At 39.9% G+C, this 14377-nt stretch overlaps 1 protein-coding gene across 1 annotated transcript in view; it reads left to right on the forward strand.

The window, feature by feature from the left end:
• Window positions 1-14043, forward strand: part of FNDC3B (fibronectin type III domain containing 3B) — a 331142-nt gene extending 317099 nt beyond the window's left edge. The window contains exons 26-27 of the mRNA XM_054713730.1: window positions 10507-10839; window positions 13507-14043. Coding sequence (XP_054569705.1) covers window positions 10507-10818 — 312 coding nt within the window. The 3' untranslated portion in view covers window positions 10819-10839; window positions 13507-14043. The remainder of the gene's footprint in view (window positions 1-10506; window positions 10840-13506) is intronic.
• The last annotated feature ends 334 nt before the right edge of the window (window positions 14044-14377 follow it).

The raw sequence follows: 14377 nt of genomic DNA on the forward strand, positions 1-14377 counted from the left end.
GTGGAAACTCCCTATGCACACCCATTACCTAGTTCTTTAGAGTTTATAAGCCCTAGTTTACATTTTATTTGAATGTGGTGGTATTCATCTCAAACTGTCAGGTTTCAAGCATAATCTTATCTGTAAAGAGTTCTGTATTTGTAGTTGATATTGGCCGTGGTGTTTGCAAACATCAAAGTCTGTCTGTAATTGAAAGCTAAAGTGCCAGTGGTTTTACTGTAGAGAGCAGGTAGTCTTGACTGAACTACTGAAGCCTGTGTCCCATCTGCCTTTAATAGAAGTTACAGCAGCAGAATAAGGAATAGGACCTATCGACTCTTGTGGCCCATGATTCAGGAGCTCTAGGTCACCCTCCATTGTGCGTGGGAACCTGTTAAAATGCAGACTCTGGTTCAGTGGGTCTGGGGTGAGGGTTCAAGCTCCCACATGATGCTGATGTTGCTGGGCCATAACCTGAGTAGCAAGGCTGTGAGGATCATAAACCTACGCAAGAGAAAATGTCATTGGAATCTAATGATAAAGAATTTAGTTTTGTGATTTTCACACCCCTTCTTGATCCCTGATTCTTCCAACCCCACACATTCTAAGACACTGGCAAGTAAAGATTCAGATACTCTGTTGGTTTCTATAATGTTACCAGGAACTTAATGACTATTTGTGTATGTGAAATCAGGACATCATACCGTTACTACATTAGGAAAGCTAAGGCCCATTTCTTATCAGCACTTCAGTCATGCATTTATATCAAACTCAGAAAATTGAAGACACATGGCCACCTGTCTTATGAAATTAGCATAATTAGTGTAGAATTCTTTATCCAGCTCTTGAGGCTGCAGATACACAAAGCAAGTTGAAAATAATCTGATTCAGTTTTTGTTTAATTGCTGGTCGATGTTCCTTATATTGTAACTAGTGGCCTAACGCACAGATTCATGCACATTGAAAGGAAATTAGTTAGAAGAAAGATTCATGCGGTAATTACATTACTGCAAAAAATTACATGTCAAAATAGTATATATAATATAGTATTATAAAATTAAAACACGCGTGTGATTGGCACCAGCGAGAGCTTTATATGTATCATGCATGCGCAAGTCAACGTTTATTTTTAAATTGCCAGTGCATGTCATATGTACCTGCCAGTCGGTTGGACGGATATACTGTTGGTCACTTAGCCTTTTATATAGATATAGATATAGATAATACTTGCAAATAAAAATGAATCAAAGAAATTTTGGTACATTTCACTGTACTTTCTTAATATGAGGTGTCAGATAAAAGAATGAATTGCTTTCAGCACATTTTGTAAAAACTGTATTTTAACTATGACATCCACCAGTATTGAGTAACATCAGTAGATGATGTCACCAAAGTTTCCACTATTCCTCTTAAATAAGAGCAAAAACACTACTGTTTCCTTTCACTTTCCAATCTCATCCTACACAATATGTCCGGTTTCAAAGTAAATAATTTTACGTGTGTAATTGTTTCAGCTTGCCAGAAAGATGTGATTGGTTCCAGGGTCTCAGCTCAGGTAGAGAGCAGAGGATTTTCCTGCTAGATTTAGTCATCTTTAACACCAGTAGCATTTTCCTGTTCGGTGGCAATGTAAACATGGTTAGAGATGAAATGTTACAAAATTTCACAACATATTACTTGACACTTAACAATTCATTTCCCAACAGTACATTCATTGCATATCCGTCATTGAATTTTCCTTTTATTCCATGTCTCATACTTTTCCACCTGTTTTTGGAAACAAATGTTCTTAAAGCACAGTGGTTATTGTTTTACCTGTAAAAGGCAGTATCTAGCCCCTGTTGGAGTGGCTCATTGGTTGAGCGTTGACCTGTGAACCAGGAGGTCACGGTTTGATTCCCTGTCAGGGCACATGTCCTGGTTGCTGGCTCAGTAGGGTGCATTCAGAAGGCAGCTGATCAATGATTCTCTCTCATCATTGTTTCCATCTCTCTCTCCTTCTTCCTTCCTCTCTAAAATAAATAAAAATATATTTTAAAAAATAAAAAGCAGTATCTATACATGTCAGTCATTGCCAAAAATATAGGTAAATCCACTCAGTAATCTAGATTTTATTGACAGATTGGTTGTTTTGAATCTGCTATTTGTTTAATGGCATATGTTTAGACCCATGGACATATAAATACTAATATAATACGCAATCCTACATATGCCTCAGAATATATTTCTTATTATAATCAGTTACAAATAAGAGTTTATTGTTAAAAATAGGTAAAAACACAGTAGTCAGGCCAGGCTCAGTAGGTAGGGGTTAGCATTCTCCACATAACCATGTCTTCCCTACATTTACCAAGAAATGATTAAGGTCGGTAGTGGTACATGAAAAGCTTCAGTTGAGTCAGGGACAATTTGTACTGAGTTTTCTGCTTCTCCCTATTCAATCAGTGTTAAGTTAAACATGATGTTTTGAGTACTTCATTCACTTGTTCTGGACACAAGATAGGGAATGAAAGCTATTTATATTATGTGTGCAGAGTAATGGTTAAAATAATTATAGTCCAGAGATAACAGGCTTTGAATTCATAGAGGCAAAGCAAAAGAAAATGAGCGGTGATCACTGCTGAGCACAGCCCTGCAGGTTGCAGGCTCCGAGGGAGCACTATGTATACCTTGGTCACTGCACTCACCATTCAGGATCCACTGATGTGTGGGCTCTTTACCCTTTTTATTTTCCCAGGACTGGCATATAGCGAGGCACTCAGTAAATGTTTCTTATAAGCACAGAAGAGGCAGTTTCCGAGGAACAGTTATTTACACTTACAGCTTCAGCATCGGGTGGGTTTAGCAGGGACGTTGTAACTTAGGTAGAAACCACCCTTAAGAGGAGGGTATCCTTCTGCTCCCCAAGCTTATTGTCACAGCAACGTATGGCAAAGGCCAAGGCCTTTTCTGATGTTATGCTTGCAGCAGTGACTTGACTTTGCCTTGGTTCTAGCTGATTAGCTTTCTTTTGTTCAGCTGGTTTTAATTATTAACTGAAAGTATTAAATCTCACCTAAAATTTTACTGGGTATTAGGATGCCTGCTTATCTTGATTTGGCTTAATAAACATTCTAAGCACACGGTTTTCTCAAGAAGCTTAAAACTTCTTTTCAATCAATATTAATTGTAAAGTGTTCTTGAAATGAATGAAAATCGCATGCATATTTAGGTATGCATTTGCACAAAATATAGCAAACAGTTTAAGGTATACATAAGATTGTAGGGAAATAATTCATATTCACATCCCTGTTCAGTAGGCAATATTTTTTATAAAAAATATTTAAATATAAACATTGAAGGTGAGAAAAAAGTAGTAAATTGTAAGACATCATTACCTATTAGGAGTCAGAATTTGTGACAAGCTATTAATATTCTTGGTTCTCATATTTGTTGCATTAAGATGACCTTTGAAGCATCTGAAAATTTCTAGAGCTCCATATTTAATGGCATCTCTGTATCAGTGTATTTCTATTTAGTGTCATTTTAGAATGTAGTACTGGACGTGTGTTGAGTCTTCATGGTATCACATAAGATACTGTAAGACCTTCTCTTGACAGAACTTAGTCTTGGAGCCTACATATTTTTTAGTTTTTTAGTTTTGTTTGAGTAATTTTTTTTAATTTTTATTAAATTTGTTGGGGTGGCATCGATTAATAGGATTACATTTCTTAATGGCTTTCAATTCAATTCCCTAACAGAAATTAAACCGTAAGGCTATGACTGTCTCATGTACAATGTTTTATTTTTCCACGATTAAAGTGCCAAATCCAAAGCCAAATAAGAATAGATCAAGAGGGATATAGTTTAAAACAATCATTTATTTTATTGATTCCTAGGTTCTTGTGGGATTTAGGTTTAAGGTTTAAGTATCTGATAGTCATGACCCCCTTACACCCAAAAAATCCTCATGCATACATTTATTTAAAATTTCATATGAAATAAATTTATATTCAATTTTCTGGAGTACAGGTATAGGATCTTGGGGTTCTGGAGAAACTGTGAGGTGCTTTGTTTGCACTGTGGGGTGCCTGGTGTATCACAGAACAGCATGGACCTGTTCTCAGTGAAAACCACACACCCCCAAGAAGCAGTTTATTAACTGCCCTTGCCTGTCCTCTGACTCAGATACACAATGCTGCCCAGCCTTGCACCCTCTACAGAGAGGTGAGGTGTCAGGTCAGCCTCCCATAGACATGTGATCCTGGAGGAATTAATCCACCTTGCTGAGCGTCATCTTGTAAAAATGGGGACGTTGATTTCTGACTCAGAGTTCCTGTGCACCTCAGATCCTCTCAGTCTTGAGAGGCACTGTGTGAGGGACAGTGCTCTGCAGCTATGTCCCCCCTTTCCAGTTCTTGGGAGAGGGCTGACATCAGCGGAGATGCCAGCACTGGTCCAGATACAGGCTCCAGTGCTCTGCCCTGAAAGGCTGTTGGAGGGATTTTAGCTACACAGCATGTTATTCTGAATTAAGGGTCACAAATTCTTCATTTTGTTTTTCTGCGTATTACTTTAAACCCTCCCATTGGGAATAAACATGTCATGATTACTTTAAAATATATTGTACATCAAATCAGGAACAGAAATCGTCTCTGTAAAAATAATATTGCCTATATACTTATTGTGATATTTTGACTGGTTGCTTCAATAAAGAAAGTCTTAAATGGATGGAGGCCGGGCCGCTGCCCTACCATGGAGAGCTGCACGTCCATAAGCCGTTGCCTGGCTGGAGGCACAGCTGTGCTGCGGGCCTGGTGACCTTGTGGTTTTGTGATCTCATGGCTGTGATTATTTACACAAAAACAAATCTATTAACTCAAACCATAGGAATCAGAAGCCTCAGGAAATGGGGTTTGGGGATTGTTTTAATTTTTCCTTAGCTCAGAATTAATCTAAAAAGCTTAATAGGCATTGTTGACTATTTCTAAAGTAGATTATAAACTCCATGTTTTCTATCAATACATTGAAAACAACTCCATCGTTGTTAATGATTCCATTTTTTACAATGGGCTGCGCTGGTACTGAGCTCCTGCTGCTGCCTCTGTGGTTTGTGTGTGTCTTCTAATAACTGTTCCTCTTTTCAGACAGTGTATAAGGATATCTACTATTGCGTATTTGAGGGTTCCAATTAGAGAACATTCACTGAGTGTCCACTTTGTTCAAGCCATTGTGCTGGTTGCTGTGGAGATAATAGATACAGCCCTTCGCACAATATAGTTATCACAAATATTTCTTTTTTTAAAGATAGTTTTAATGTTGTATTGCCAATGCTTGTGGAAAGGGGGAGCTATTCTGATTAAAACAAGAAGAATGGTTAAAAGAAAAGCACTTACAAATTAAAGCCTAACTTTTGATTAGACTTGTCATTAAGGAAGTTCCCTTCAATTACATACTCATTTTCCTTCACTAAGCTTTTTGCCTAATGGTGCAAGAAAAGTACTTTGCTTTCAAAATACATTTGCAGAGAACTTCACTCTAAGGAGTTGGAGTTGAGAAGTGCAATCAAAATTATTATATAAATTAAATGTACTTCTGAGCCAACTTTCTTAAAGGGATCAAGTCACACAAATTATGGAAATCATAGAAATCATTTCAATAGATATTAAATAAAAATTTGAATCCACTTTGCAAAACTCTCTCAAACTATCTGTGGGAGAGGTTATTAAGTGGTCTTCTGCAGTGAGGTCATTGTTTGGCGACAGATACTAAGAAGCCACCTACAGCAACACTTCCCAAGTCTGTGCTTGTGCTTGACACCGACTGGGTGGGGGGACTGTCTGCTGTACATCATGGAAACGGTGCTTTCTTTGGGGCATCAGAACCCAGATGGGTTATCTGGACTCACCAGGAAGATGGTGGGGCCAAGTGAACTGGAGCCGGTGTCACACTAGTAATAGGTGAGGCCATGCATAGTCTTTAAAGAAGCAGGGTAACTCACCAGGTTGAATGTGCTTAAAATCTTACAAAGAAAACAGCAAATGAAATGATGAATCTGGAAAAGTATGAGAAACAAATAATTGCTTTTCTGGAGCTTAGTTACTAGAAAAAAAGTACAATAAATGAGACACTTAAAATGAGGGAGGAAAGATCTTAAGAAAAAGACTAAATATCAGGTAAACATTAAAAGTCTGGTCCCTTTTTTAAGCTTTGAGATTCTCTTGCTGTCTGTCAACGAGTTGGGCTGTGTTCACTGGTGGGATGTCCTCCTTCTTGGGAGAAGTTGACAAGCAGGCATTAGAAACACTAATCATTCGTGGTTTCCCACTAACTCTGTAGCTGGTGAGTGTTTCAGACAAAGCTGAGGTTGTTGGAATTACTCTTCTTATCTTCTATGGGATTTGTATTAATGGGCAAAATTCACAACTTTACTAAGCTGGCCTGTTGAAAACGCCCATATCTTATCATTTTGAATTGTTGTATTGTAAGAATATATTTGGAGTTGTCCTTGAGTTTTAAATAGTAATCTATGTATATAAAAGCCTAAGCAACCATTACAACAGAATGACCGGAATGACCAAAATGACCAGTCGCTATGATGCACACTGACCACCAGGGGGCAGATGCTCAACACAGGAGTTGCCCCCTGGTGGTCAGTGCACTCCCACAGCCAACCTCCATGGCCAGCCAACATCCCGTGGTCCTTACCCCCAGCCGACAGGCCCCGATCACCCAATTGGGGCCGTGCCCCTGGCTGGGACAGTGAACCAAAGGTGGGTGGTGGCGGATGTGGCCCCTTTCCCAGGGGGGCCGAGGGCTGGCTCCCTCCTCGAGGCTGGCAGCCAACCTCCTGTGGTCCCTCCCCCTGGCCAGCAAACCTCCTACAGTCCCTCCCTGTCCCTCTCCCTGGCCAACAGGCCCTGGTGGCAGCGAGGGAAAGAGGAGGGTGGGAGGCGGGGAACCACGCGGTGGTGGGGTGCTGACAGCAGGCATCAGCATCTAGCATCTGTTCCTTCTGTGCCCGGCCCAGCAACCATTGCCTCCTCTCCCCACCCTGCCGGGGCCTTTGAGCTCCAGGCTCGGATGGGGAACCAGGAGTGGGTGGCAGCTGACATGGCCCCTTTCCCAGGGGAGCCAAGGGCCAGCTCCCTCCTCGGGGCTGGCAGCCAACCTCCCATGCCCCATCCCTCCCCCTGGCCAGCAGGCCCCGATCGATACCCACCCGCCACGGTGGCAGCACAGCAGCGAGGGAAGAAGGAAGGGGGAGGCAGGGAACCGCGACAGTGGCTCCAGCATCCAGTGTCTGTTCCTTCCACGCCCGGCCCAATGACCATGATCTCCTCTCCCGATCCCATCTGGGCCTTCAGGACCCAGGCTGGGATGGGGAACCTGGGGTGGGTGTCAGCAGACGTGGCCCCAATCAGCCTGGCCCTTGATTGGCCCTGATTGCTGGCCAGGCCTAGAGACCCCACCCATGCATGAATTTCATGCACCGGGCCTCTAGTAATAATAATAGCTTACTTTTACTGTGTGGTTACTGTGTACCAGGCATATTTTAAGTCCTCTACAGATGCAACTCAGTGCCACTCACATAGAGTTCACTTCCTTTTACTTCCTTGTTTAATTACTCATCAGCCAAAATCTCTTACTAATTTTGTTGAATCCAGCTAGTTTTTTCCTATATTCACTGACTCTAATATAAGCCATATATTCTTATGTAGTTTTGATCAATTATTATTCCTGTAAGTTTTTTGAGGGTCAGTATCACTTTGGTAGAAGAACCTTGTTGAGACCTCTCCTCCCTCAAAGACTCTTATTAGCGTTGGTCGACTCAGGGGTGGTAATCTCTGTCTAAGTTAACTGGTAGTTTTCAAGTCCTTTAATAGTAAGCCTCATGGTGATTATACAAGTGGGGCAAAATTCAGTTTACAGTTGTTCATATGGAAAATAATATAATAATTAGTAAATAATAATACAAAAATAAACTGTGGTAAACCTACTTTTGCCACACCCTGTATTAGAATTAGCAAAGGAGAAGGAAACATCTCAGATCCTAAAGGGGGAAAATCAGATTAGTGATACAGTGAAGGAACACTTAAGATGTGCTACTGAATTATTTAAATAATAATTTGTGATAAATTGGATTACATCAAATATTTCTTAAGAAATTATTAGACAAGCCATGAAACTTGGAGAAGGTATTCACAAAGTACATCTAAAAAGGACTTACATCCAGATTATCTAAAGAGCCCCTACTAATTAATAAAAGCAAACATTAAAAACAGGCCAAAAACTTGAGCTCACTCTTCACAAAAGAAAGTATATGAATGACCAATAAACACATGAAAAGGTGGGAAACATTATTAGTCATCAGAGAAATGCAAATGAGGTACCATTCTCATCTAAAATGGCTAAAATATAAAATACTGACAATAACAAATGTTGACAAGGATGTGTGGAGCAACTGGAACTCTCATACTTTGCTGATGGGAATTCAGTGATTCAGTCACTTTTGAAACTGTTTCTTCTGAAGTTAGACTTTCCCTGTGACCCAGCACTTCTCCTAGGTATTGCCCAAGAAAAATAAAATCAAGTCCTTAAAGATTTGTACAAAAATGCTCATAACAATCTTACTATATAAAGCTCCAAACTGAGAACAATACAAACATCCGTCAAAAAGAAAATGGATAAATGGAGGTATAGGCATACAGTGGAACACTACTCCTCAATAAAAGTAGTAACTACTGAATCAATAATCAATAACCAATAATGTAGATGAATCTTGTAGGCACAAAAAAGTGTATACTCTTTGATTCTGTTTAGATGAACTTCTAGAACAGATAAAACTATTTACAGAATTAGAAGTCAGAATAGTGCTTACCTTTTAGGGCTAGAGGTGGGATATCTTAATGGTATTGTATCAAATCGTGTATCCAATTGTCAAAAAGTCATTCAACTGAAACTTGGCATTTCCCTGTTTATACAATTCATTGCTTTTAATTGTTTTAATTAAAATATCTTTATTCTGTGAATCAAGATCATAGAGCCCTTTGTAAGAATTAAGTCATCTTCTGATTTATAGTCTAAACTAGTGGCCTGGTGCACAAAATTCGTGCACAGAGGGGGCGGTTCCCTCAGCCCAGCCTGCACCCTCTCCAATCAGGGATCCCTTGGGGGATGTCCGACTGCCAGTTTAGGCCTGATCCCAATCACAATCTGGGACTGCTGGCTCCTGACCGCTTACCTGCCTGCCTGCCTGATCACCCCTAACTGCCTCTGCCTGCCTGACTGCCCTCTCCTGCCGGCCTGATCTCACCCCCAACCGCCCTCCCCTGCCATCCTGGTTGCCCCCAACGACCCTCCCCTGCTGACCTGATCTTGCCCCCAACGGCCCTCCCCTGCTGGTCTGATCTTGCCCCCAACTGCCCTCCTCTGCTGGCCAATTTGGTTCTAATTGGTCAGTTTCTATGCCAGTCAGTGTCAAAAGCTCCACCTTCTAGATGCCATTGGCTCCTCACAGTTGACCCAGATTTGGTTCTGATTGCCCAGTTTCTATGCCAGTCAGCATCTCTGGGCCTGTCAACAGGGCCTGATCAGAAAGGTGGGGCTGATCAGCAGCCCCGGTGGAGGCCTGGAGAGAAATGAACGGGGGGCTGCTGGCCAGGCTCCAAGGGAAAGAGAGAGGCAAGTGCTGGTCAAAAGCTGCCTCAGATGCTACAGATCAGCCCCTGCTTCTCTCTTCAGGTCTCTTTCTGGGCCTGATTCGCAGCCCCCTCAGCAGTCACTGCTGGGTCACCGGTCCTGCAGCCGCAATGGTCAGCGCTGGTTCACCATGGCAACCCAGCACTGACTTCTGGATGGTCAACCTTTGGTCGTGATCAGTCGTTACTCCCTGACTCTTTATTATAGAGATAATTATTGAAATTTAGCTAGATGTTCTTTATTACTTACTAATAGCCCTGCACACAAATCCATGTGCCAGTAGCTCTCCGCCCACCGCCCTGCCCTCTTGTAGCACTCCACCGTCCGCTTGTAGCCAGTAGGTCGCTGCTGCCCTCCTGTAGCTCTCTGCCCACTGCCCTGCCCTCCTGTAGCTCCCTCTGCCGCCCCCCCTCGCCCTCTCCTCATAGCTTCCTGCCCTGCCCCCTCCTGTAGCTCTCTGCTGCCCACTTGTAGTTCACTGCCCCCCTCTCCTGCTGATCCGTGATCCGGTCATTACACGGTCGGTCGTTAGGCTTCACGGCGTAATGACCATTTGCATATTACATCTTTATTATATAGGATGTCAGCTCTACTTCTAGTCAGTGGCTTATCTCCTATCAGTGTCACAGTCACTGGGTTTTGTATTGTTTTATTTAGAGTGGGGTGGAATACCTCTTTTATGGATGAAATACAGATCGGAAGAAATAACTTTCTGTGTAATTCTTGATGTTACAGAGTTCATTTAAACCAAGCCAGGTCCATGAGTCTCCTGACTTTATGCAATTATTACTTTAGAGACCACAGTATTACTAAATTAACTGACCAGGACTTTTCCTTTTCTTGAAGGTGTACAAGGGAGAAGAAGCCACATTCCAAATCTCAGGCCTCCAGACCAACACAGACTACAGGTTCCGCGTGTGTGCGTGCCGTCGCTGTTTAGACACCTCTCAGGAGCTCTGCGGAGCTTTCAGCCCCTCTGCAGCTTTCGTATTACAACGAAGTGAGGTCATGCTTACAGGGGACATGGGGAGCTTAGATGACCCCAAAATGAAGAGCATGATGCCTACTGATGAACAGTTTGCAGCCCTCATTGTGGTTGGCTTTGCAACTTTGTCCATTTTATTTGCCTTTATATTACAGTACTTCTTAATGAAGTAAACAAACCCAACAAAACTAGAGGTATGAATTTAATTAATGCTACACATTTTAATACACACATTTATTCAGATAATCCCCTTTTTAAACCCCTTTGTTCTTTGATTTATATACTTCTCTTGTTTTACAGATTTAGCTAGGAAAAAATATCAGTGTTTTGGTGCACCTTTTTGAAATGCAAAACTAGGAAGAGATTAAACTGGATTTTTTTGTTTCAAAGAAGAAAAGCAAACCAGATACCAAAAGCTAGCTTTCTTATCTTTCTTTTACATTTTCAGATCTGCCTTTATTCTGTGTTCACCTATATCTTTTGCAAGCCTGTGATTTTTTTTTTTCCCGTGTTACAGTTTAGTAATTTATATTCATCAGTCACTTCAATGTCTTGACCATCTAGCTGTCAACGTGAATCACAGTGTGTGTAGTTACCGGGCTAGGATTTCAGTGTTGTTCAGAGTATTACCACACAACAACAGCATACAGAAGATGTGTTCACTCAGATAAGGCTGCCCTAAACAACCATATTGTCACTCAGTTATTTAACTGTGTTTAGCTCATTTAAATCAAAATGTGTACTTTAATCTAAAATGTTTTAATAGTCTGTATCTCTTATGATTTTAACACTATGAGCTGCCTGTCTAAGAAATCAAGTAACCAAAATGCACCTATAAATTATGGAGCATTGTAGATTTTACCACGTCGATTCATAGCAGTAACTTTAAGAGGGCATTGTGCAATAGTTAGTTGTTTCCTTGTTCAGCTATTTTAAAAGCTGCTTTAACTTGTTTGTTTGTCTTTGTATATAACTACTTCTAATCTAATCACTAGAGTTATTATATTCTGTTACGTTTGACCAGATTTATATGACGAGAACTGGTGACAGTTTAGTGCCTCTGCCCATTGTCCATGATTTACACTAATTGTGAGCAATCTTCTTATATGTCAGCTCATTACTTTTGAAAGATTTGCCTTTAGGCTGTTCTTTGAGGTATCAATGAAGTGATTGAATTTCAATACCTTAACTCAGTGCACATATACTAAGTTAACAGCAGATGAAAATTGGTAAAACCCAGAAGAGAGTCATCTGAATTAGTTGTTCCTCCTTTTGTGGGGTTCACCTGCTCGTGTGTGGAGAGAGAATGGTATTTGGTGGTAAGCACAGGGTGCTGGGGGGTCAAGGAGCCTAGATTCTTTCCCTGGATCTGTCACTAACTTGCTGCATGACCTGAACACGTCACTTTACCTCTCTGTGCCTCAGTTTTCCCATGCATTAAAAATAAAATAAACAAAATGGGGATTCTAATGTTTGTAAGTGTTTTGAGATCTTTGATTAACAGGTGCTATTGGAGTGCAAAGTGTTACTCTTGCATGTTTATTTTGAGTCATGAGATAATCAATTTTAACCCAAAGTCATTGGATTATTTATATGAAGTCCATTATGTTCGCGTACCTCAGGGACATTTAAGAGTTGGAGGTGCAAATATATTCCAAAAGGGTGCAACAGACACAGTGTATCCCCCTGCCTTCTGTTTTTGTATATTTTTGCTACTTGGTTTTTCTTGATCATAGCTATTTTGTGCTTGGTCTATGTTGTCTTAAGATGCAGTATCCTGTACTAGCTTATAATATTCCCATACCAAAGTCATGGGGAAACCAACATTATTTTGTTTTTGGTTTATTTATACTATATTCTGCATACAGTACTTTAAATGCCAATTACAGTGCAATCTTTATTTATTGTAAAATTTTTTAAATGTACTTATGTACTAATTTTCCCTTGTAGCATGTTATTTTTTTGTGTGTTTTATACTTTTGTAATTTTAGGTCAGTCTTGTTCCTTGGCAACATCTGTAGTATTATCAATCTTCTGACGTTTTCTTGTTTTTAAAGATAAGAGCATCTAGTGCATTAAATGCCAAAAAAACAAACAAAAAAAGAATCCATTATCAGTGATTGAAAAGTTTACATGTACCCAGAAAACCATAATCATCTCTTAAAGAAAGTGCTAAGATTAACTAATTATTCTGTGTGCCTATATTGATGTAGTAAGTACTAGAGAGTTCTGTATTTTGTTATTGACTATAATAATTAGTTTAATTAGCCTTGCAAACTGATGATATCAAGGTAAATATATTTTTGCCAAAGTTCTGGCCTTCCAACGCATCTCTCTATTTAAATGTGTATCATGACCCACTGTAACGTTGCATCTGCAGTTTCTGAGACAATTTCATGCAGGTGTTTTGGAGAGAAGGCATTTTTTAAGCAACAAAGATACAACTGAGTACAAAAACCTTGTTTGCAGGAGAAAAAAAAAAGTCCCTTTTTGGAAACACTTTAGAACTGCTGCTATAAAGAACAACTGCTCTCTGAATCAGTTGAGATTTTTTAAATGAAATAATACTTTAGGCCAAAATTGCTATGACTATTGGATCTTTTTGAGATGTTCATACTACCAGATTTAACCACCAGAAAGCAGAAGTGTGTGAAACACTAGCTGACAGCACTTTATTTTATTGCTCTTCTTTATTTGGTATTCATTATAAACCCTTCAGTCAACAAATTATTACTCTATCTGGCACTGTTTTCTATCACAAATATGTATATCTGATATTGATATATAACTATATATATTGCCATACACATGAACAATAAAATAAAGTGTTATATTAACCTTGTCTCTTTGCCCTTTTGCAGTATGTAGGAATGAGTGAGTGGCTTTCGGATGCTCTGTATGTCAAACTCAGCCCTGGCACAAGAAATTCCAGTCATGTGAAGCAAACTGCCCTTTGTCCTCAAAGAAATTGTTTAAAAAGAAAACTTTTGTAAAAGATTTGTTTTCATATTACCTGCCTTGTTGTTATCAACTTGAAATGTTGGCATTTTCTAACTGTGTTTTGTTGGCTACAGTAATTCAGTATTCCTGTCAAAATTGAAAAGTGCCCTAACTGAATGTGTTTGAATGTTATCCTTGCACAATTCTTTAAATTTAAAGACAAAATGTTTTACCTCACTGTTGGACATACATTCCAAGCTTTCAACTTTAGGAGAAAAAAAAATCATATGTTTTCCTGTATTGTAAATTTTAGACTATTTCATATACATTGTATTAAAACTGCCATATCAATTTTAATGTATAGATTTTGCAAATACTATGCTATATGTAATACCTAACTATATCTGTAGTGTATATGTAATATATTTATGCCCAATAAATGTTTTAATTCTTTCTGACTTAAGTAGGGTTCTTCTGCCGTGAAAAGGATTGCTTTTGTCGTTGTTGTCACATTTAAAAAACTTAAACCACATCCCAGAAATTGCAAATTCAAATGCCTTTAGAGGCCAAGCACGTGCCACAGTACATGATGGTTGCTGTACCATCTACAAGGGCAGCTGCAACCCAGCTCCTGCTGGTTGAGGTCCTGCAATCACTATTTCAAAAAAAGAAAAATTGAAATTTCCCTATATGGACCAACCAAAATGTGATTGTAGACCATACAGGGTCCTGGGCTGCCAGTTTGTTTGGGGGTTTTTTGGTCAGTCTGTGTGGATAAGGTATGTCTGTGCC

This window comes from Eptesicus fuscus, chromosome 3 (assembly GCF_027574615.1).
Source record: "Eptesicus fuscus isolate TK198812 chromosome 3, DD_ASM_mEF_20220401, whole genome shotgun sequence".
In the NCBI taxonomy this organism is placed as follows: Eukaryota; Metazoa; Chordata; class Mammalia; order Chiroptera; family Vespertilionidae; genus Eptesicus; species Eptesicus fuscus.